The sequence below is a fragment of the Schistocerca cancellata genome, chromosome 4 (assembly GCF_023864275.1).
Source record: "Schistocerca cancellata isolate TAMUIC-IGC-003103 chromosome 4, iqSchCanc2.1, whole genome shotgun sequence".
NCBI lineage: Eukaryota > Metazoa > Arthropoda > Insecta > Orthoptera > Acrididae > Schistocerca > Schistocerca cancellata.
Genome location: NC_064629.1, coordinates 82,813,525 through 82,837,750, shown reverse-complemented (window position 1 = coordinate 82,837,750; position 24,226 = coordinate 82,813,525). Strand labels below are relative to the sequence as shown.

General features: G+C 38.8%; 1 protein-coding gene across 1 annotated transcript in view; it reads right to left on the bottom strand.

Moving 5' to 3' along the window:
* Positions 1 to 24,226, bottom strand: part of LOC126183871 (importin-13) — a 190,990-nt gene that overhangs the window by 135,778 nt on the left and 30,986 nt on the right. The window contains exons 5-6 of the mRNA XM_049926165.1: positions 19,671 to 19,869; positions 6,400 to 6,544 (exon numbers count right to left, since the gene is read on the bottom strand). Coding sequence (XP_049782122.1) covers positions 6,400 to 6,544; positions 19,671 to 19,869 — 344 coding nt within the window. The remainder of the gene's footprint in view (positions 1 to 6,399; positions 6,545 to 19,670; positions 19,870 to 24,226) is intronic.

The following is a 24,226-nucleotide window of genomic DNA, read 5'->3' as shown; positions in this document are numbered from 1 at the left end:
TATGGTATGCATTTTGAAGTCAATAACCATATATTCCAACATCTGTGACAACATTAACCTCAGTCCATACCAACATTCAACATGTGTTTAAAAAGTTACATCCAAAATTAGCCACTTCTGTCAATGACTGGAGCTATACTTATTTTACATCTATTTCATTCATTTTTATCTGCAGTAGCAAATGGTTTATATGTCAAATGGATTCCCTGCTTTGATCAAAGAGTGAGCCACTCAACTTCTTACCACGTACCAAGGTAGATAATGAAGTTGGCAATGTGGGTACTTCATTGATTTTCCACCAGTATATATTCACACACAACTCCCATGACCAATCGACTTTTGGTATGGTGGGATGAATTACTACCTCAATGATACAGATAGACAAAGCACAGGTACAACCAGCTGGAGAAGCCAGACTTAACACATGGTTCCTGAAGAGCGACAGCAGCTTTCCAGTAGTTGCTGAGGAAACAGTCTGCATGACTGAATGATCTGACACTGTAATATCAATTAACAAGGCCTTGCATACTGGTACAGTATTGCAGTATGGTTAAAAGAAAGTGGAAACTATGGACATAGTATTTCCTGAGGACATGCAGATCAACTGTATGATTTAATGGTGATGGTATCCTCCTGCATGAAATATTTCAGAGGTAAAGCAGTCCAGAATTTAGATCTCCACGCGAGGGCTACTCAAGAGACTTTTGGCATTAGAAAACGGCAAGTTTGTCATTCTATGGGTCAGAGTGTGGGAGTTAAATCCATGTTAAGCATGTTACAGAACTTGAAGGGCTAAATGGATAGGTTGGACACACTGTGGATTAGTTAGAGAGCGGAAGAAGGAAGAACAGGAATGCTGGTCAGATGAGCATGATATTTTAATCACAAAGTCAAATAAGATAATGCAGGAGCATGTGGAATAATGAATAAGGTTACAGAAATGTGGATGAAGGTCTACAAACAACACAGTAAACAGATTATCACAGTCATGACAAATCCATGGTCCATATAGTAGTAAAACCTATTAGCAGCTCTGATGACGAAGCTGGAAAAACATATGGCAAAACAGATGAAATTATTCAAACAAAAATTTAATTGTAATGAGGAACTGAAATTCAATATGGGAAAAGAAGAAAAAGGAAAAATAGAACAATAGCGTGGACTGGAGAAAAGGAATGAAAGGGGAACTTGCTGGTAGAATTTCCCGTCAACCATGATCTAGCTGTTGCAGACACTTGGTTTAAGAATGATGAACGAAGGTTGTATATGTGGAAGAGAACTGGACACACTGAAAGGTTTGAGATAGATTATATAATGATAAGACAGTTATTAAGAAACCAGAATCTAAACTGGAAAACATTCTCACAGGCAGTTGCGGACTCTAACCACGAATTATTAGTTGTGACATGAAGATGACAGTTCCCAATTGCAGAGAGGTAGAATAATAAGGATATTGGACTTGGATAAATTGAAACAACTAGAGGTCATCGAGAGTTTCAGAGGGAGCTAAAGGCAACAACTGATTGAAACGCATGCAAGAAATAAAACAGAAGATGAACAGATAGCTTTAGATGATTAAAAACTGAACACAGCAGATGAAAACCTACACAAAAAGACAATGGCCAGTAGGAATTCTTAGACAACATGACAAATATTTAATCTGATAGATGAAAAGAAAAATATATATGCACTGCGTGAAACAGGCAGAATGGGATACAGATACCAAAAAAAAAGGGGTGGGGGGGAGAGAAATAGACAGAGAGAGAGAGAGAGAGAGAGAGAGAGAGAGAGAGAGAGAGAGAGAGAGAGAGAGTAGGAAATGCAAATGGCAAAACAGGAATGGCTGAAGGAGAGATGGAAAGCTGTCACATCATGCCTAACTATAGGATAGGCAGATGCTGCTCATAGGAGAAATTAAGACAATTTTGTAGAAAAGAGAAGCAACTGCATGAATATCAAGAGCTCTGATGACAAGTCAATATTACAGAAAGGAAAGAAGGGAAGACAATGAGATGGGTGACGTCATACTGTGAGAGAAATTTGACGAAGCACTGGAAAACTTGATGCAAAATAAGACAACTGGAGTGGATGGCAACCCCTCAAAATTATTAGGATCACTTTAAGCACCAACTGTAACAAAAATGTTCCTTCTGGTATGCAGAAAACATGCCACAGGCGAAATACACTAAGATTTCAAGGCCAACGTAATAGTCCCCACACAAACGAAGGTAGGCAGGTACTGACATATGGGTGTATTATTGAACCATCAATAATAAGTCATGGTTCCAAAATATCGACACAAATTATTTACAGATGAATGGGGAAACCTGCAGAAATGAGCTTTGGGAAGATCAGTTTTGGTTCTGGAGAAACGTAGGAACATGTAACAACTTATAAGACAGAAGAAAGGCAAACTCACATTTACAGCACTTGCAGACTTTAAAAAAGCTTTTCACGGTGTTGACTGGATTACAGTCTCCGGAATTCTAAACTTATTAGGAACAAAATACAGTATGCAAAAGGTTATCTACAACTTTTACAGAAACCAGACTACAGTTCTAAGGGTCAAAGGGTGCGGCAGGATTGTGCTTCATTATCTCACCTCTGTTTTTCACCTCCCATTTCAAGAGCTTGTAGATTACTTTGATGAATATCCCGAAAGTAACCTAAAGCCTGATACTCATAACCTACATTCCACTTATCCACATTTCAGTTCGCCTAGACTGAGAAAGAAAGTCATAATTGCTGCATCGCTAGGAGTACAGATAGAATGGCAGTAAATTACAAAGTTTACTAATTTAAATAATCACGCATATCAGAAAATCTATAGTTTCACACACACAGATATTTTTATAAATCACATAACTCTGTAATACGCTACTCAGCACTTGGCAAAGTTCAGAGCCTGAATCTCCTCAACATTCCAGTGTACTATTCCAAAAATAAGGAACCGTTCACTGCTCACTTAAAAAGGGTAAATTTCAATATTGTACTCACCATGCGGATTAATAATGCAATGGGCAGCACACAAATTATATTGAGCAGAATGAAAGAAGCTTTTAAAATGCTACAATTCACGTGAAAGTCCACTTTACCATTACTATAAATGTGTGATCTTGAAGTTTCTTCAACATCACTCGAAGTATCCATACGCAGCCATCTGACGGCTCGTGTTCCCAATTGCAGACTGCATCACAACGCATTTCACTGCAGATCTCACCACCGACAGTGATGTACAATGTTGACTAAAGACTTTGAGTGAATGAACCTTGAGGCACCTTCAGGGTTCCTTACACAGACACAGTGTCATTCAGAGTGGAGCGCTAAATGGAACACTCATCTCTGAAATGCTAGTGCCTGTGACTGTGCTTAAAAAGCCATTCCCTCTGCATACCCATTAACTGAACTGTAATTTGGTATATCATCATTAATCATTACATCAAATATAGTGCAGTATTTTCTCTATTCTGGCTTATATTTAAAAATGTGTGTGAATTCCTATGGGACTAGACTGCTGAGATCATCGGTCCCTAGACTTACACTACTTAAACTAACTTATGCTAAGAACAAAAACACACACACACACACACACACACACACACACACACACACACGAGGGAGGACTCAAACGTCCGTTGGGAGAGGCTGCGCAATCCACAACATCGCACATCAAGCCGCGTGGCCACTCCACGCGATTGCTTATATCCAATTGTATGATATGGTTTTTTCCTTCAGAAACTTTCACCAAACCCTGTACATTACATTTTTATGTCAAAGTACATATATTTTCCAAATTTCAGCTTTTTATCGCTCTTTCCCTGACACCTGCAAAAAATTATTAAAAACAAATTTTTGTGGAAACTGTTTATTCAGTTTTTCTCAAACTTAATCTTTATTATACCTATTTCATTCTACAAACAAATTATTAAATTCTAACAATATTTAATTTCTTTCTTATATACTTGTGTAATGCTTTGTCTGCCCATGCACAGCCAAAGCACATTCAGTATGACCTTGAGGCAGGGTATGAAACGAAGGCAGTAACTGAGAAGAAAGTGAGGCAGGCCTATAATCTAATCCCCTAGTTATTCAATCTGATTCTATCCCCCTTGTTATTCAATCTGTACAGTTGCAAGTAATAAAGTGAGTGAGGGTTTTTTTTTTTTTAATTACCTCTTATGGGTGCATAACAGCAAGGCAAGTAATAAAGAAAACCAAGCAGAAATTTGGGGAAATCAGTCGACCAGAGTGGATAGTGTATTTGACAGAGGTTATAAGATGAACAAAGTTTTGCTATTTGAGCAGCAAAATAACTGACAATGGCTGAAACAAATATGATAATGACTACTTGCAACAGCACAAAAAGCATTTCTGAAAAAGAGAGATGTTAACAATAAACACACATAAGAATATACACTTTTGAAAAGTAGAGCTACAAAAGAATGCTGAATATCAGACTGGTACATCATTGAGGAACTAATGATCAGGTACTGAATCAAATTGACGGGGGACGACGACTTTATGGCAGAAGTTGACGAAAAGAAGAGAGAGGTTGATGGGAGACATCCTCAGGCAAGGGCTACAAAACAATGCTGAAGATCAGATGGTACATTGTGGAACTAATGACCAGGTGCTGAATCAAATTGGGGAAAAAGGACTATATGATATAAGTTGATGAAAAGAACACCTAGACTGACAGGACACAGCCTGAGGCAACAAGAAATAGTTAATTTGGTAATGGAGGGAAGTGCAGGGGCTAAAAATTGTCACAGATGTCGTACTGTGCCTACTGGCATAAAGGATATGTGCACGTACAAAGATTAGTGCAAACCCACCAGATAAAATAACAGAAGAATTGTGAAATATTATTATTTCTATGCTCATCTTAAATGCTCTCACAACCCACAATCCATGTAATAATAATAACAATATAAAAAAATCTTCAAACAGCTGAGTATGTATTTATTTCAATCTTGTATTAGTCTGTCTCCACCTCCCTCCTCTCTGTCCAATCCCTCTTTCCCCCTCTCTTTCCTTTCTCTGTCAATATCCTCCTACCCCCCCCCCCTCCCACTGCCTATCAATTGCTCCCCCTTCTCTCTCCATCTCCTCCTCTCTCTCTCTCTGTCGATCTCCTCCTCTCCTGTCTGTGTCCATTTCCCCTCCCCTCTCTCTGTCCACCTCCTTCTCCCCCATATGTGTGTCCATTTCTTCCCTCCCCCTCTGTCAGTCTGTCTCCTCCTCCCCCTCCTCTCTCCATGTTATCATGCTCACCCCAACAGGACATTGGCTGTTCTTACTCTTACAGTATTTGTTTCTAGATTGTAACTATTATGTATACCAAAGTTCTTTGAAATAATTCCAGATGTTTAATGAGCTTTTTACTTGTAGCTTCACATATATTTTTAACACATTTATACACATACTTCACCAGTATCTCTAGTGAACTTTGCCTTGAACTTTCATGCAGATCAATGTTTATGACATCATCTCTCCAGAACTATGTGGTGTACAATGACATAATTTTGCAGGAACATCCACTGGTATATGTGCCTACTGTCTGCATAATGTGTTGTGAATTGAGTTAATAGTAAAGAGTTAATAAATTAAAATGTCTTGCACGACACAGCAGTTTTCTGAGCATCTCAGTATTTGATGTCATATCTCTTCAACTATGTGTCATACAATAACATAATTTTGCTGTTACTTTCAATGGCATGTGTGAATACTGCTTGCAAAATTTGTCACAAATACAGATAGTAGTGAAGAAGTAATAAATTCAAACGTTATGCTTCGCATTCAGACATCGTGGGCTTTTTCACCCCCATCCCTGTGATAAGTAGGTAGCTATTACCACCACAGTGATTCTTTCCAGGCAGTAAGTGATGTGTGTACCACGTTTGGTTGAAATCAGTCTAGTGGTTTAGGAGGAGATGGTGAACATAGATAGGTACACACACACACACACACACACACACACACACACACACACACAAAGATATATATACGGATTACTCCTGATGGTGTCCGTACTCGTTCCTCCCTCACCATATTTAAAACACTGCATAGCTCAACCAAATCATTAAAAAAAGAAATGCCATAAATAAGTTCCCTGCTATCTACATGTTATCAAAAAAGTCTTACAAAGATGATGTTTTACCACTTGATGTAACTTAAGAGTGTAGAGTGCCAATGTCGAAGCACTTTTATATGATTATTTTGGAATGTGCATACTTTATATTGGTTAAAATAAATTGCCTGAAGAAGCCACATGTTGGTAATATTTAAAATATAGTATACAAGACAGAAAAACCAAATATACAATTCAATCAGCAGTAAGTGGTTGCATATCAGAATATGTTAAAATAATGGCAGTAATTTCGTACTATTCATACTTACTTCGTCAGCAGAATGCCATTTAGGACCCAACAAAACTTCTAACTTCAAAATCTCTTCCATGAGGCGCTGGACATGTTTTGGGTTTAGATGTGTATCAGGGTGCGTAACCAGGGACTCGAGGCAGTTTAGGGCAGCTTCTATGAGACTGTTAAGCACAAAGAATACAATGTAATCACAGTATATTTTCTCAAACTGTAGCAAAACACTCAGTTCAAAAATACAAAATGCACTTCAACAATGTTTTGAGATTTAATTAATTCACCCATAAGACACTGAGCTATTTAACGAAGATAAATATATGATGTAGGTGATGACCTGGTAAAGATAGCTACTCAAACCAGTGGCACTAATGTGCATTTCATGCAACTGTTTCAGCATCATGATCGACCTCGTCTTACCGCGACTGTTAGGTGTGTTAACATGGGGCTGGAGAAGGCACTGATGGCAGAGGGCATGGGTCACATTTCAGTGGTGCCAGTTGGGTCTATCAGTAGATCAGGTTTCACTAGGCATGGCCTGCACCTCAATACGTATGGGAAGGGGAGGCTGGCAAAGCTCTTAGGTGACAGTGTAGTGGGTGGTGGTGTGATCACACATGGAAAAATTCCTGTAGTAGTTGGTGTTAGAGCTGCACCTTTTTTAGATTAAAGTCAGCTGATAGGTATACCTGCTTAAAGGAAATCCCTCTAAGGGCTCACCTTCAGAGGATGTCATGTTTCCAAGTAGAGAAGAAATTAACATATTTCATCAAAATATAAGAGGTATTAGAGATAAAGTTAGTGAACTGCTTATAGATGCTGACTCTGAAATTATTGGTATATCAGAGCACCACTTAAATAATTTGACAGTTCAGAGGCTTCCTTTACCACAATAGATTAGCTGGCTGTTTTTCGAGGAGTTCCTTGTGAGGTGAGGGAGTGACTATGTACGTAAAAAAACAGTATTCCATTTGAATCCATAGACGTATCATGGCACTGCACTGAACAGACATTTGAATGTTGTGCAGGAGCAGTTGAATTTAGTGAAACTAAACTTCTAATTGTTGTTGTTTATAGATCCCCTAACTCTGACTTCAGAGCATTTCTGCTCAAGCTAGGCAGGGTTCTTGATTAACACTGAAGGAAGTACCAGAAATTAGTTATATGTGGTGACTTCAATATAAATTTTGTATATGATGGTGCAAGAAAAAGGATGTTGGTAGATCTCCTAAATTCAAATGATATGATGCAGACTGTGTTTTTTTCCAAATAAGGTGCACGACAACAGTAGCACAGCCACAGACAATATCTTTATTCATTCTTCATTATTAGATGGGCATTCTGTCAGTAAATGGCCTTTCAGATCATGATGCACAAATTTTAACACTAAAAGGCTTTTGTACTCAAACAAATGTCGCATGTAATTTCAAACTATGTAGGAAAGTTTATCCAACAGCAATAGAGAATTTTTTAAACCTTGTCAAGAAACAAGAGTGGCAGGATGTTTATAGTGTCGATAACACAGATGATAAATATTGTGCTTTCCGTAACACATTTCTCACGCTCTTTGAGAGTTGCTTTCCATTAGAACATTCTAGAGGGGGTACTAGTAGTAATAGGCAGCTCAGACTAGTGGGATAAGGATATCATGTAGAACAAAGCAGGAATTATATCAAATGTTAGAAGTAGTCACAATCAAGTTACAGTAGCCTATTACAAAAAGTACTGTAAGGTGCTTAAAAATGTTATTAGGAAGGCAAAGAGTATATGGTATGCAAATAGAATAGCTAATTCACAGGATAAAATTAAAACCATATGATCAGTTGTGAAGGAAGTGTCTGGTCAGCAACACAAGGTCGACGATATAAAGTCGGTTCGTAGTAAAAATATTTCTGTTACTGATAAATCAGATATATGTACAGTACTTAACAATCATTTTCTGAGCACTGCTGGGGAATTAAATAAAAATTTAGTTTCTGCAGGGAATCATATAACTTTCTTTTCAAATACCTTTCTGAGACTGATGTCTGAAACACTCCTCTGTGATACAGACAAGTGGGAGATTGAGTCAATAATTAAATCACTGAAGACTAAGGACTCTCATGGATATGATGGAGTATCTAGCAGAATATTCAAGTACTGTGCTGCACATATTAGCCCTATATTTAGTAGTATTTGTAATTTTTCTTTCAGGAATGGTCAATTTCCTGAACGATTAAAGTACGCAGCAGTAGAGCCACTTTATAAAAACTGAGAAAAGGATAATGCTGACAATTTTAGACCTATTTCTATGCCATCAGTGTTTGCTAAAGTTATTGAAAAGGCTGTGTATGTAAGGATAATTGATCATTTTATATCACATAATTTGCTATCAAATGTACAGTTCGGCTTTAGAAGTCGTTTAACAACTGAAAATGCTGTATTCTCTTTCTCCGTAAGGTACTGGATGTGTTAAACAAAAGGTTTCAAATGCTAGGCATATTTTTTTTTTAACTAAGGCGTTTCATTGTGTTGATTACAAAATAATGCTCCAGAAGTTGGACCATTGCGGAACACGGGGAGTAGCTCACAAATGGTTCACCTCTTAGTCTAGCAACAGACAAGAAAAGGCCATTATTCACAATGTGGAGAAGTGCTGTGATGTGGGGTCTGAGAGAGGTACAGTCAAGTAGGAGGGTGCCCCAGGGATCAGTGTTGGGGCCTCTCCTGTTCCTTATTTATATAAATGATATGCCCTCTAGTATTACGGGTAACTCTAAAATATTTCTGTTCGCTGATGACATTAGCTTGATAGTCAAGGATGTTGTGGGCAACACCGGTCCCGTTTCAAATAGTGCAGATCATGACCTAAGATCATAGCTTGTAGAAACTAAACTAACGCTAAATCACAGTAAGACTCAGTTTTTACAGTTTCTAACACACAATTTAACAAAACCCGATGTTTTAATTTCACAGAATAGGCATATGATTAGTGAAACTGAACAATTCAAATTTCCATGTGTTTAAATAGATAGTAAACTGTCATGGGAAGGCCACGTTCAGGATCTCCTTCAAATACTTAATGCTGCCATTTTTACTATCTGAACGGTATCTGAAGTGAGTGATTGTTCAACACGAAAATTAGTTTACTTTGGTTATTTTCATTCACTTGTGTCATATGGTATTATATTTTGGGGTAACTCTTCCCATTCTAAAAGGATATTTTTGGCTCAGAAACGGGCGGTTCGTGCAATAAGTGCTGTTAAGTTCACGAACTTCTTGTCGACCCCTGTTCACGAGTCTCGGTATTTTGACATTGGCCTCTCAATATATACACTACTGCCCATTAAAATTGCTACACCATGAAGATGATGTGCAACAGATGCAAAATTTAACTGACAGGAAGAAGATGCTGTGATATGCAAATGATTAGCTTTCCAGAGCAATCACACAAGGTTGGCGCCGGTGGCGACACCTTCAACATGCTAACACGAGGAAAGTTTCCAATAGATTTCTCATACACAAACAGCAGTTGACCGGCGTTGCCTGGTGGAACGTTGTTGTGATGCCTCGTGTAAAGAGGAGAAATGCGAACCATCACATTTCCGACTTTGATAAAGGTCGGATTGTAGCTTATCGCGATTGCGGTTTATCGTATTGCGACATTGCTGCTTGCATTGGTCGAGATCCAATGACTGTTACCAGAATATGGAATTGGTGGGTTCAGGATGGTAATACGGAACGCCGTGCTGGATCCCGATGGCCTCATATCACTAGCAGTCGAGATGACAGGCATCTTATCCGCATAGCTGTAACAGATCATGCAGCCACGTCTCGATCCCTGAGTCAACAGATGGGGATGTTTTTCAAAACAACCATCTGCACGAACAGTTCTATGACATTTGCAGCAGCATGGGCTATCAGCTCGGAGACCATGGCTGAGGTTACCCTTGATGCTGCATCACAGACAGGAGCGCCTGCAATGGTGCACTCAAAGACGAACCTGGGCGCACAAATGGCGAAACATCATTTTTTCAGATGAATCCAGTTTCTGTTTACAGCATCATGATTGTCACACCCGTGTTTGGCGACATCGCGGTGAACGCACATCGGAAGCGTGTATTCATCATCGCCATACTGGCGTATCACTCGGCGTGATGGTATGGGGTGCCATTGGTTACACGTCTCGGTCACCTCTTGTTCACATTGACGGCACTTTCAACAGTGGACATTACATTTGAGATGTGTTACGACCCGTGGCTCTACCCTTCATTCAATCCCTGTGAAACCCTACATTTCAGCAGGATAATGCACAACCGCATGTTGCAGGTCCTGTACGGGCCTTTCTGGATACAGAAAATGTTCGACTGCTGCCCTGGCCAGCACATTCTCCATATCTCTCACCTATTGAAAACGTCTGGTCAATGGTGGCCGAGCAACTGGCTTATCACAATACGCCAGTCACTACTCTTGATGAACTGTGGTATCGTGTTAAAGCTGCATGGGCAGCTGTGCCTGTACACGCCATCCAAGCTGTGTGTGACTCAATGCCCAGGCGTATCAAGGCCGTTATTACGGTCAGAGGTGGTTGTTCTGGGTACTGATTTCTCTGGATCTATGCACCCAAATTGCATGAAAATGGAATCACATGTCAGTTCTAGTATAATATATTTGTCCAATGAATAGCCGTTTATCATCTGCATTTCTTCTTGGTGTAGCAATTTTAATGGCCAATGGTGTATATTCCTTACTGTCATTTCTTGTTAATAATATTAGCTTATTCCCAAGAATAAGCAGCTTCCACTCACTCAGTTAATACTCAGCAGAAATTCAACCTGCATTTGGAATGGACTTCCTTAACTCTTGTGCAGAAAGGTGTGCAGTATACTGCTGCATCCATTTTCAATAACCTATCCCTCGAATTCAAAAATCTTAGCAGTAATGCACACACTTTCAAATCGAAACTGAAGAGTTTTCTCATGGGTCACTCCTATTCTTTCTCGGAGTTCCTTGAAAAATTAAGCTGATTCTTGTTGTATTGTTGATTGTGTTTACTTAAACTTATGGATTGACTTTTTCGGGTTCATAAACATTTTATTTTTATTTGCTATTACTTTTATGTTGCATTTTCATGTACTGACTTGTTCCACAACCTTAGAGATTTGCTCCTCAATTTGGTCCTATGGAACTTCATGTATAAATAAATAAATGAATAAAGATAAGCATATGTGCCTCTTTATACCATTAATTATAAGGAAATATAAATCAGTATGTGTTTAAAGTCAGCAGTACACTTTCTAAAGCCATCCTGTTGTTATTGTTGCTAAGCTGAAACCCCTTTGTCTCGCATTCACGCAAATGCATGTCCTTCCAATGCACCCACATTATGTGTTTAATTTTAATACAACAAGTACTTAGTGTGTGTTATGGTGGTGACACAAGTGTTAATGAATATCCACGTCACTGTGATTTTTATACATTTGCTGCTCCTTTTTGTTATTGTCCATCAATCAGATTCTCTCTCAAGCAACACAAGTGAAGTGCCTTCCCGTGTACTCTGTAATTCATTATGTAACAGTGAGTACCCTTTTTCGTACTAGCACACTCCAGTCATTTATTTGATCATCAGTCCTTCCTTACCACTTTACTCTATGCAGTCTTTTTTTCTCTTTGTACTATATTCATCCTCTACTACTTTATTCAGGCACTGTACACTAATTTAAATCAGTAGCAATACAAAAAATAATGGTTCACAGTAGCAGGAACTTTGTATAAAAACTTTCCTGAAGTGGAAAAAAAGTAGATGTGAATTAAAACTAAAGTTTTATTTCTGATGAAGAGATGAGGTGATATTTAAAACAATGAGATTTAATCAGGGTGTATACGTGGACAAGGAAAAAAATTCTCAGATTTCCCGGTTAAAATTACACATTCTCCCAGGTGACAGCATATTTTCCCTTATCAATCCTTTGAATGGTTATGGTTTTATACACGGGCGTACAATTTCTCGGCATTTTAAAAAACGAAACTCAGGGAAAAAGACACGTTTTGGAAATATCTTTGATGTGCAGCAACATGTACACTGCTTATTTTCAAATTACGAAAGTATACATTGGAATTCCACCAAACACTGCATATTACTTTCCGAATCATTGAAATCGAGATTGCGATGCACTTTTGTAAGCCGTTTGTAGCTCATGTCATGTGATCTCACCAGCCAATGACAGCGGATATTCAGAGCATAGGACACGTGATGTAGTCAGCCAACAGCAACATCACTGTTAAGCAGCACGAACACACAAACAGGAAAAGTTAATAGTTTAAATTAATATACATGGTGTTGCTACAAGAAAAGAAAAGCTTTCACATATAATATTGGTCTCAAGCTGCAAGAGAAGCTAAGCTTTCGCATATACCGTTGATCTTTTTTGCGAGGGTTACACTTTAAGTAAATTTTTAATAATGACATAAATGTCTGAACTTCACGGTTCAAAATTCTTCTAAATGGCTCGTCATCAAAGAGCTGATTTTTAAAAGAGAGTCAAATGCTCTGTGATTTAATAAATTCATTGTACATTCTTGTACATAGTTCAACTTACGTAAAAGGATATTTACTTTGAAAGTAACGCTTTTCAAACCACTATACGCAATATTTTCCCGCGACCTGTTAGAAATAGGTTTGTTTCAGCAGTTGCCAGAGCGCGCAAGTAACAGGCGACACCGCGCTTGGGTAGCTATCATGACGTAGGAAGCCCGTATGTACATACCTGTAAAACATTGAAAGATCATACATTACGTCATAAAAGAAACAAGACATCAGAGGACACTGCAAGAGCATTGGAATTTTGTGAACCATATTAAAATGTGCACATTTAAAGTGCATACTTAAAGGGCACATTCGTATGTCCAAATTCCTAGTGAAGTAGACCTCGACCTGATATTAAGCTTTTCAGTGTGGTTTTCAGGATGTAAATTTTCTTGGAGCACCAGTACTGTATTATATCATGTTTGGTTCTTTATTATGGCATAATGCCGCACGTGCTAGAAAATGAAAACATGCACTTGAAACGCACCGAGCAGTTGAAACTAGCCAGTACTGTGGAATTAAACATTTCGTTTCAGATACATTGACTGCCTCTGTGGAAAAGGTTAACAAAAGTCAAATTTCTTCAGCAAACAGACAAAAATAACTTCATTGTTCCACAAGGCGATTAATGCTTGACTGTCAGAAGGGTGGAAATAAAATAAAATCTGAAACTAATGACATATTTCAGCCTTCCGTAATTATGAGAATGTGTTTTAATTCACTTGATAGCCAGCCACAGATATCCGTTTTGTTTTCATTTGACATGAAAGTAAACGAAGGGGAAACAGCAAAATCACTAAATGTAAACACGGGTCACATGGAGACTACCCACTATAACTCAGACTGCTCTGCGCATCAGCCCTGGATCTACAACATCTGCGAACCGGGTCAATACTAAAAAAAAATCGAATTTTCAAAATATGTTCCCTCTTGTAGCACACATCTTTCTGAAAAGTCTGAAACACATAACATATGTATTCAAGGAAATGTAAGACATATTATTTGGTTGTAAGTATGCCAAAGTGTAGTGCCACGACTCTTCATAAAGCATTTATCTACCGCATATCCAAACTATATTCAGGAGAGTGGAAACTGAAATGTCCTGTGGTGCCTCTCCTGCTCCCAGTCGGCCGGTTTGACAGTCTGCCCATCTTTAAAAAAAATCTTGCAATTAATAGCGGATGAGATTATTTGTAACCGAGAGAACAAGAACTCTTCAGAAAATCTGAACTCTTTATTGCCTATTAGTTAATAACTTGCTGTTTTGTGTGACATAAAATTAAACACAGGATATATAAAACCAATACTGACAAGAGATAAGCGAGAAATTACACATTTCTTCAAACCTTAGCTCCTAGCATTTTTTTCTCTCTAATCTTGCTACAGTTTTACATGGTGTGCTTTCCTTTCTGCGAAAGAATCTATTACCTCATCAAAGTTCGTCAAACATTTTGCTACATGAAAAATTGAAATGTCGTTATCTAATACTGAAGAAGCTGTTAATACAAATAATGCCCAAGACTGGTGTGGTTTCTCGATCTGATTACATCTATTTTGTCACTGTCAGCTAGATAAAACAAAATAGGCCTTTCTGGTGTGGCAGCAATTTTGTATCACACCAAATAAACGAGACTGTTTTGGCATAAATGGCCATTTTTATTACATGACAGAATATAATCCACGAAGTACCAACATGAAATGCCTATTAGGCCTACTACAAGCAAAAAGCTTAATGTTAGGAAATAGTTTCACATTTCATTCATACGCACCAACTTCTCAAGCATAAGATCGAAAAGTAGTATTACGAAATTTTTATACAAATTTGGAATCGTCTTATTCTTCCATAATTTGTGTGATGTCCCCTTTTCTTCTCCTTCCTCGTTCTATCAATCAATCTTGTCATCACCAATTCTGTAGCTATTGCTGCAACTGTGAAAATTTGTTTGCCAATTAACTTCACTAACCCTGCCAGAATTGCAGGTTTAGTTATCCCATGATTATTTTCCGGTTATGCGTTATTATGTGTTCGAACAACATGTTTTCCGCGTTACTTCCAGAACAGAACTTACGCGGCTGCTAGCCGGGGACTGTACTACTGGTCCGTACTAGTGTAGTGATCTGGCCAAAAATTTTCTGTCAAAATTTCATTTTCTTGGATACACCGAGAAGATAATACGTAATCTTTCTCATCTGTTATTCCTGTCAGTCGTTTATTTCCATTCTGGTAGTCTGAAACTATGGATTTTGCTAGTAATTATAACAATGCTGATCATATGCAAACCCAATCAACCACCTAATCAGACAGTGATTGGCATTCATCCGTTCGGGTTTACTCCCTCAGCTCGTATAGCTCCGTCCCCTTTTGTCTGCGTAAAGTTTATTTCTAGATGCAACAAGGATTCTCCTGACAGAGACATCACATACACTATGCACGCATTCAAAAGTCAACTTATGATTCACTCAGAAATCAACTTAAAATGTGTTCAAAAACCAACAGGAAAACGTTTCAAAATCATATGAATAATCGATAGACAAACGTGCCCTAGATGCTAGGCGCTTTGTGAAACAAGTTTTTTTCCTCAAGAATGTGAATTTCGTGCCCCCTTTGCCCGGTAGCACCTAGCTGCTTGCTGCGACTTCTTGCACAGCCAACAGCCACATTCCTGTAGCCAGAAGTGGGAGAATCTACTATTCAAATGTGATTTGACTGACTGCGCACACGCATGAGCCCGTGCATAACTGCTAAAACAAATCGAATGTAAACAGTTGCAACTTCACGCTCACTGGAAGCAATTTGTTGTTATGAAGCACTGGATAGTCTTCCTAAAGCCTTTGACACATTTTCAATTGGCAGACGCTTGCATGAGCACTGAGTGTCATTGTTGTATATGGCGCATTTCCTTTGCAATTTAAGGTTTTTTTTTCTCTCTCTTGTTTATGTTTTATTGTTGAAGTATTATTCTGCAGGACAGTAATATCCTTTGTTAGAGTATCGGTTCTTAACAGTCAAAATTACAAAAATTTAACTAAAAACTAAAACAATGAAAAATTCCTGGAATTCTAAGAATATCCCGGGTTTTTCCTGGTTTTCTCCCGGATGAAAAAATTCCCGGGTTTTTACCTGATCTACCGGTTGTCCCGGTTCATATACACCCTATTAATTCATATCCCACATACTTTGTAAACTAAAGTCTGTTTAAAAAAACCTATGAGAGCTAACGCAGCAGCCACAGAGCAGAGTATAAGTTTAGTAACCCTTATCCACAGCCCTTAACATGCATTACGAGCCTTAAATTTACATTCTCCCCACTCCTTCCATTTTCGGTATATCCAAAATGGCTACGTGTTACATGACATTAGCCAATTGCATGCTGACCAAACCCTCTCCATGACAACGCAACAGCACTGCGCAGCCTCTACGCAAAGAGAACATAAGCCTTCTACACCAGCACCAAGACTAGTAATTGGGACAGAAGTGTCAAAGCTGATTTTTTGCTCATACATTCTATGTAGCTCAAACTTAGAATTGTTATACTGAAGAGATTTCTTATTTTGTCTGTCGCCCTTTGCTTGCAACACATCTGTTTAGCACAAAGTTAAGTATTGTATTTTTTTCCTTTTTCTAATGGAACTCATTAATACAATTTGAATGTTGTCTAGCGATCCGAGAAAGCGAGTTTCCTAATCTGCCCATAGCTGACGACTAGGCAAGATTCAGCAGAACCAACAGCTTCAGAGTTGGTATTATCATACTTCTCTATCCTCACATCTACATACTGTTTCTCATCCTGCACTAATCAAGAACCACTTGTATGGTTCCACCTTCTAAGCACTGTCATTTTTCTCTGCATTTGTAGGTTCTTCACAATTTGCTCTTTCTTGTACTCAATAAGTAACGCCATTCTTTACAGCATAAAATAACTAAGTAACATGTTTCTAAGAAACTCAAACTGAGTCCACGCATGACTACAACTTTTCACCATCAAGTCATTGATAAGTCAATATGGTACATGAAACAAAAGTATTCCACAGATCAAGTAATAACTTACTACAAGTTATGTGACAGATTAGGGTCATCCAAAAAGTAATCTCAGTTTTCAAGTAGCATGGGAAGTAGTGGGGGAATACAGTATTACTGAGTGCAGTGGTGCAGTGGTTAGCACACTGGACCTACATTCGGGAGGACGACTGTTCAAACCCGCGTCCAGCCATCCTGATTTAGGTTTTCTGTGATTTCCCTTAATCGTTTCACCAAGTGAGGTGGCGCAGTGGCTAGCACACTGGACTCGCATTCGGGAGGATGACGGTTCAATCCCACGTCCCGTCATCCTGATTTAGGCTTTCCGTAATTTCCCTAAATGCCGGGATGGTTCCTTTGAAAGGGCACGGCCAAATTCCTTCCCTGTCCTTCCTTAATCCGATGAGACCAATGACCTCGCTGTCTGGCCTGCTCCCGCAAACAATCCAATCCAATCCTTAATTGTTTCAGGCAAATGCCGCGATGGTGCCTCTGAAAGGGCACAGCCGATTTACTTCCACATCCTTCCCTAATCCGAGCTTGTGCTCAATCTCTAATGACCTTGCTGATGATGGAACATTAAACACCAATTTCCTCCTCCATGCTGTATAGAGATCAAATGTGATGACAGAAGTGGTTGTCCATTTATAGACAGCAATAAACTGTTACATAAAATTGATGAACAAATTGGTGATATTTCAATTGCCGGTAAACTTTTTGCGATTTTCTGAGAATGTTTTGCACGAAATCATGACAAAAAAATTACAGTGCCACTATTCTGGGTTAAAGAATTCCTTTCTGAGAACTACAACACTTAGCAGGTTACAGATACTCTAGACTTTGTTTTTCATTATGATGTGGAAGGAGAATGTCAACCAAACTAAATCATAACTGGCAACAAGATATGGATTACCAATGCTAACAGTGAGACAAAGAAAAGTGATGTGTTGTCATACCATCTTGCCCAACGAACCAAAGAAAACATGCCAGAAAGCTTATGGCTAGCAGTTTTACGGGTGTTAAAGGAATCCTGCATGTGGATTTTATGGAACGCAGAAGAACAATCACTTCTGCAGCTTGCTGTGAGACATAAAGAAAATTAAGACGAGCCATAGCCATTCAAAGTAAGTAAGGTGATATCCTGGCTACCAGTTTTGCGTACTTGCATAACAATGTTTGGCCACACACTGCTAGGCAAACAGAATAATAGTTGCATCAATTCAAATGGGATGTTTTTCAACACCTGTCTTACAACACTCACTTCTTCACTCACATGCAACTTTGGTTTAGTTCCCAACAATGTGACTCCAATTAAGCAGCTCAAGATGCTGTCTTGCAATGGTTTCACTCTCAGGCAGCAAAATTTTATGCAGAGTGAACTTGTCAACTTATAACGAGATATACCAAAAGCTTGATTCTGAATGGTGGCTATGTAAAGAAGTATTACAAAGGTGAAGTTTTAAGAGTTTTATATAATAAACTTGCTTACACTATTCCAGTATTTTATCCATAGCCTCAGACAGTACAGGCTTGAGCAAAATTATACCGGTGTGCTATAATGTGGTGGCAGATAGCCTTTTGACGTAACTAAATTGAATACATTAATTTTACATATTTAAATTTTATTATAATAGTTTAACATTGTGAGGAATAAAATAAAAAGAAAAAAAAGTTGGCATCAGTAGCAATCAAACCTGGATTGACAAATTGCCAGACTGCGCAATTAGACCACTCAGCCACAATGCTGTTATGACAACAGCTTCTCAAAAATTCCTTACACTGTAACTGTGAATCTTTAGAGAGCATTAGGCAAACTATTCTAAAAATTTGAACTGGACATCAACCTGCTTCTATTCATATAGTTTTATTTTACCTATAGCCTGAATTCACATTAACACAAGATAACTGATCACCACTGGCCTTAAGGAGGTTACCTTACAGATAGATATCATAACTAACCATTTTAGGAACTAAGTGTGTGTCTATCAGAAATGCAGTAACTAACTACAATTAAAAATATATATGGTAGAAGGCACACATCTTTTAAACACCTACCACCACAGAAAAACCAACATTCACATTCCTTAATCTATGCACTCTGTATTAACAGCTTCAAATGTTTACAATTTCCTGCATCAATTTTGGTTGTATGACTTTTTACACAAGTTTTTGTTATTTCCAACAACATATTGTATGTGAGGGCAAAATAGTCAATTGAGAGCAACAAATTTTTATCGGATAAATCTTCATGTATAGTATCTGATGTTCCATACATCATTGGTTGGAATCACAACACTACCCAGTTTTGGTCACTTAGTGGAGCTCATAAATTTGTCTCATTTTTATTTTATCCAAATAACAACATAGTTCAGTATGATATCATTGATCCTTATTGGAAAACAGACAATGATGATAAAGAGACAACCCTGCATCATTTAGAGAAAGTGTTGGCCACAAGCACACAAACAAGAAAGCGCAGAACACCAAAAAAGAACAGCAGTTTGATAGCTAATCTATGGAGCATGCGCAGCAGCAGTAACCCCCCCCCCCCTCCATCTCTCTCTCTCTCTCTCTCTCTCTCTCTCTCTCTCTCTCTCTCTCTCTCTCTCTCTCTCTCTCTCTCTCTCTCTCACACACACACACACACACACACACACACACACACAGAGTTGATTATATAACTACAAAAAAGGAAAAAAATTATATGTACCTTTGTGAACTTTCGGTATAATCATCGCTGGTTGCATTTTGTAACACCATGTTTAATAAATCCAAAGCCAAGCCTTCACATGCGGCAATTGGCATTCCTATTCTCAGCCAAGATACTGCACATGATGCAGCATGCTCTTTTACTTCATTTGCATTTTCAAAACTAGCATCAGAAAGACAGTGTCTTACCACTTCCACCACTGGAACAGATTGGAAACACTTAAAATTGCATCAAGAGGAACACATTATGAGATTAAAATTGAAAATGAAATGGGAATGTTTGTTTACTTGTGATATTTACTAGCATTATTAGCACTAAACCTGTTGATACCAACAACAAGAAACTTGATTTAGTTTCTATACAATAAAAATAAAATGTTACCATTCCAATAAAAAGTAAAACAAGCAGATTAACTTTAAATGCAAACATTTTAGGTTAGGCCTTATTGTGACTGTAATCGATATTGAATGAAACAACAAGTTTACTGTTACCAGTCCCTGTTTATTTATATCCACAACACATTTCGAAGGTTTAAACCCTCATTGTCAGGTGAACTGACGTGTTAGTATGACATGTGTGTTGTAATATGATTTTGGGGTAACTTGTGGCACTCGCTAGTGGAGAAACAAAACACTATTCCAGAACACTGTTTCGGGAGTTTTTTTGACTAAAAACTAAATGTATATCTAGCGGTGACCACTGGAGGTATTCTATTTTACTTCTCTTATTTTCAAAACCAAAATCATGTTCTGAAGTAATGTTTTGTTCTCCACAAGACAGTAACAAAAGTTATCCCAAAATCATTAAACAACACACACGTCATAATAACACATGTAAATCCACCTGGTGGAAGTTTAAACCTTCAAAATGAGTCGTGGATATAAATAAACAGTGACTGGCAACAGTAAACTTTCGTTTCACTGAATAAAACAAGCAGTTTGCACCAATACTAAATTTATTATGAAATCAATATAAATACAAATCTTACACTGATGACTGATGCAATGGGATTCTGAAAGAGCCAGAAGAAAGAATCATGAGTATGATTGCCGATGTTACAGTTACAATATCACACTGATCATGCACTGCCTGTTGGCTTTAACCTAAGGATCTTCACCCAATGTTCGTTTTAACGACCCATACCAATGTTGTACTGGTGCCTGCTTTCGTGCGACACGATCAGCCCCAGTTGAACCGCTCTGTCAGGAGGGTAAATATGGAGTTGGATCACTTGCATAGGGCGACCACTCCGTCAGACATTGGATCGGTTCCTGTAGAGACTATTGATAGGGGGGATTTCACAAGGCATGGCCTACACCTCAATAGGAAAGGGAAGGGTAAACTGGCAGGGTTGTTAGCGAAATCCATAAGGGGGGGGACACTAGTACTCATGGAAGTACCTCTTTTTTAGACTAATATCAGTGTCCAATAAGAAGTTCAGGCAGGCAGGTGCTAAAGAGGTCTAAAACTCACAAGATTCTCACATCAGGAAAGTAAATACTAATGTTACCATGTTGTTGTTGTGGTCTTCAGTCCTGAGACTGGTTTGATGCAGCTCTCCATGCTACTCTATCCTGTGCAAGCTTCTTCATCTCCCAGTACTTACTGCAACCTACAACCTTCAGAATCTGCTTAGTGTATTCATCTCTTGGTCTCCCTCTACGATTTTTACTCTCCACGCTGCCCTCCAATACTAAATTGGTGATCCCTTGATGCCTCAGAACATGCCCTACCAACCGATCCCTTCTTCTAGTCAAGTTGTGCCACAAACTTCTCTTCTCCCCAATCCTATTCAGTACTTCCTCAATAGTTATGTGATCTACCCATCTAATCTTCAGCATTCTTCTGTAGCACCACATTTCGAAAGCTTCTATTCTCTTCTTTTCCAAACTATTTAACGTCCATGTTTCACTTCCATAGATGACGACACTTCATACAAATACTTTCAGAAACGACTTCCTGACACTTACATCTATACTCGATGTTAACAAATTTCTCTTCTTCAGAAACGCTTTCCTTGCCATTGCCAGTCTACATTTTATATCCTCTCTACTTCGACCATCATCAGTTATTTTGCTCCCCAAATAGCAAAACTCCTTTACTACTTTAAGTGTCTCCCGTTCAACTGCTCTTCCAGGTCCTTTGCTGTCTCTGACAGAATTACAATGTCATCGGCGAACCTCAAGGTTTTTATTTCTTCTCCATGGATTGTAATACCTACTCCGAATTTTTCTTTTGTTTCCTTTACTGCTTGCTCAATATACAGATTGAATAACATCGGGGAGAGGCTACAATCCTGTCTTACTCCCTTCCCAACCACTGCTTCCCTTTCATGTCCCTCGACTCTTATAACTGCCATCTGGTTTCTGTACAAATTGTAAATAGCCTTTCGCCCCCTGTATTTTACCCCTGCCACCTTTAGAATTTGAAAGAGAGTATTCCAGTCAACATTGCCAAAAGCTTTCTCTAAGTCTACAAATGCTAGAAACGTAGGTTTGCCTTTCCTTAATCTTTCTTCTAAGATAAGTCGTAAGGTCAGTATTGCCTCACGTGTTCCAGTATTTCTACAGAATCCAAACAGATCTTCCCCGAGGTCAGCTTCTACTAGTGTTTCCATTCATCTGTAAAGAATTCGTGTTAGTATTTTGCAGCTGTGGCTTATTAAACTGATTGTTCGGTAATTTTCACATCTGTCAACACCTGCTTTCTTTGGGATTGGAATTATTATATTCTTCTTGAAGTCGGAGGGCATTTCGCCTGTTTCATACATCTTGCTCACCAGATGGTAGAGTTTTGTCAGGACTGGCTCTCCCAAGGCCGTCAGTAGTTCCAATGGAATGTTGTCTACTCCGGGGGCCTTGTTTCGACTCAGGTCTTTCAATGCTCTGTCAAACTCTTCACGTAGTATCGTATCTCCCATTTCATCTTCATCTACATCCTCTTCCATTTCCATAATATTGTCCTCAAGTACATCGCCCTTGTATAGACCCTCTATATACTCCTTCCACCTTTCTGCTTTCCCTTCTTTGCTTAGAACTGGGTTTCCATCTGAGCTCTTGATGTTCATGCAAGTGGTTCTCTTATCTCCGAAGGTCTCTTTAATTTTCCTGTAGGCAGTATCTGTCTTACCCCTAGTGAGATAAGCCTCTACATCCTTACATTTGACCTCTAGCCATCCCTGCTTAGCCATTTTGCACTTCCTGTCGATCTCATTTTTGAGACGTTTGTATTCCTTTTTGCCTGCTTCATTTACTGCATTTTTATATTTTCTCCTTTCATCAATTAAATTCAATATTACTTCTGTTACCCACGGATTTCTACTAGCGCTCGTCTTTTTACCTGCTTGATCCTCTGCCGCCTTCACTACTTCATCCCTCAAAGCTACCCATTCTTCTTCTACTGTATTTCTTTCCCCCATTCCTGTCAATTGTTCCCTTATGCTCTCCCTGAAACTCTGTACAACCTCTGGTTCTTTCAGTTTATCCAGGTCCCATCTCCTTAAATTCCCACCTTTTTGCAGTTTCTTCAGTTTTAATCTACAGGTCATAACCAATAGATTGTGGTCAGAGTCCACATCTGCCCCTGGAAATGTCTTACAATTGAAATCCTGGTTCCTAAATCTCTGTCTTACCATTATATAATCTATCTGATGCCTTTTAGTATCTCCAGGGTTCTTCCATGTATACAACCTTCTATCATGATTCTTAAACCAAGTGTTCGCTATGATTAAGTTTTGCTCTGTGCAAAATTCTACCAGGCGGCTTCCTCTTTCATTTCTTAGCCCCAATCCATATTCACCTACTACGTTTCCTTCTCTCCCTTTTCCTACACTCGAATTCCAGTCACCCATGACTATTAAATTTTCGTCTCCCTTCACTACCTGAATAATTTCTTTTATTTCATCATACATTTCTTCAATTTCTTCGTCATCTGCAGAGCTAGTTGGCATATAAACTTGTACTACTGTAGTAGGTGTGGGCTTCGTGTCTATCTTGGCCACAATAATGCGTTCACTATGCTGTTTGTAGTAGCTTACCCGCATTCCTATTTTCCTGTTCATTATTGAACCTACTCCTGCATTACCCCTATTTGACTTTGTGTTTATAACCCTGTAGTCACCTGACCAGAAGTCTTGTTCCTCCTGCCACCGAACTTCACTAATTCCCACTATATCTAACTTTAACCTATCCATTTCCCTTTTTAAATTTTCTAACCTACCTGCCCGATTAAGGTATCTGACATTCCACGCTCCGATCCGTATAATGCCAGTTTTCTTTCTCCTGATAACGCCATCCTCTTGAGTAGTCCCCGCCCGGAGATCCGAATGGGGGACTATTTTACCTCCGGAATATTTTACCCAAGAGGACGCCATCATCATTTAATCATACAGTAAAGCTGCATGCCCTCGGGAAAAATTACGGCCGTAGCTTCCCCTTGCTTTCAGCCGTTCACAGTACCAGCACAGCAAGGCCGTTTTGGTTATTGTTACAAGGCCAGATCAGTCAATCATCCAGACTGTTGCCCTTGCAACTTCTGAAAAGGCTGCTGCCCCTCTT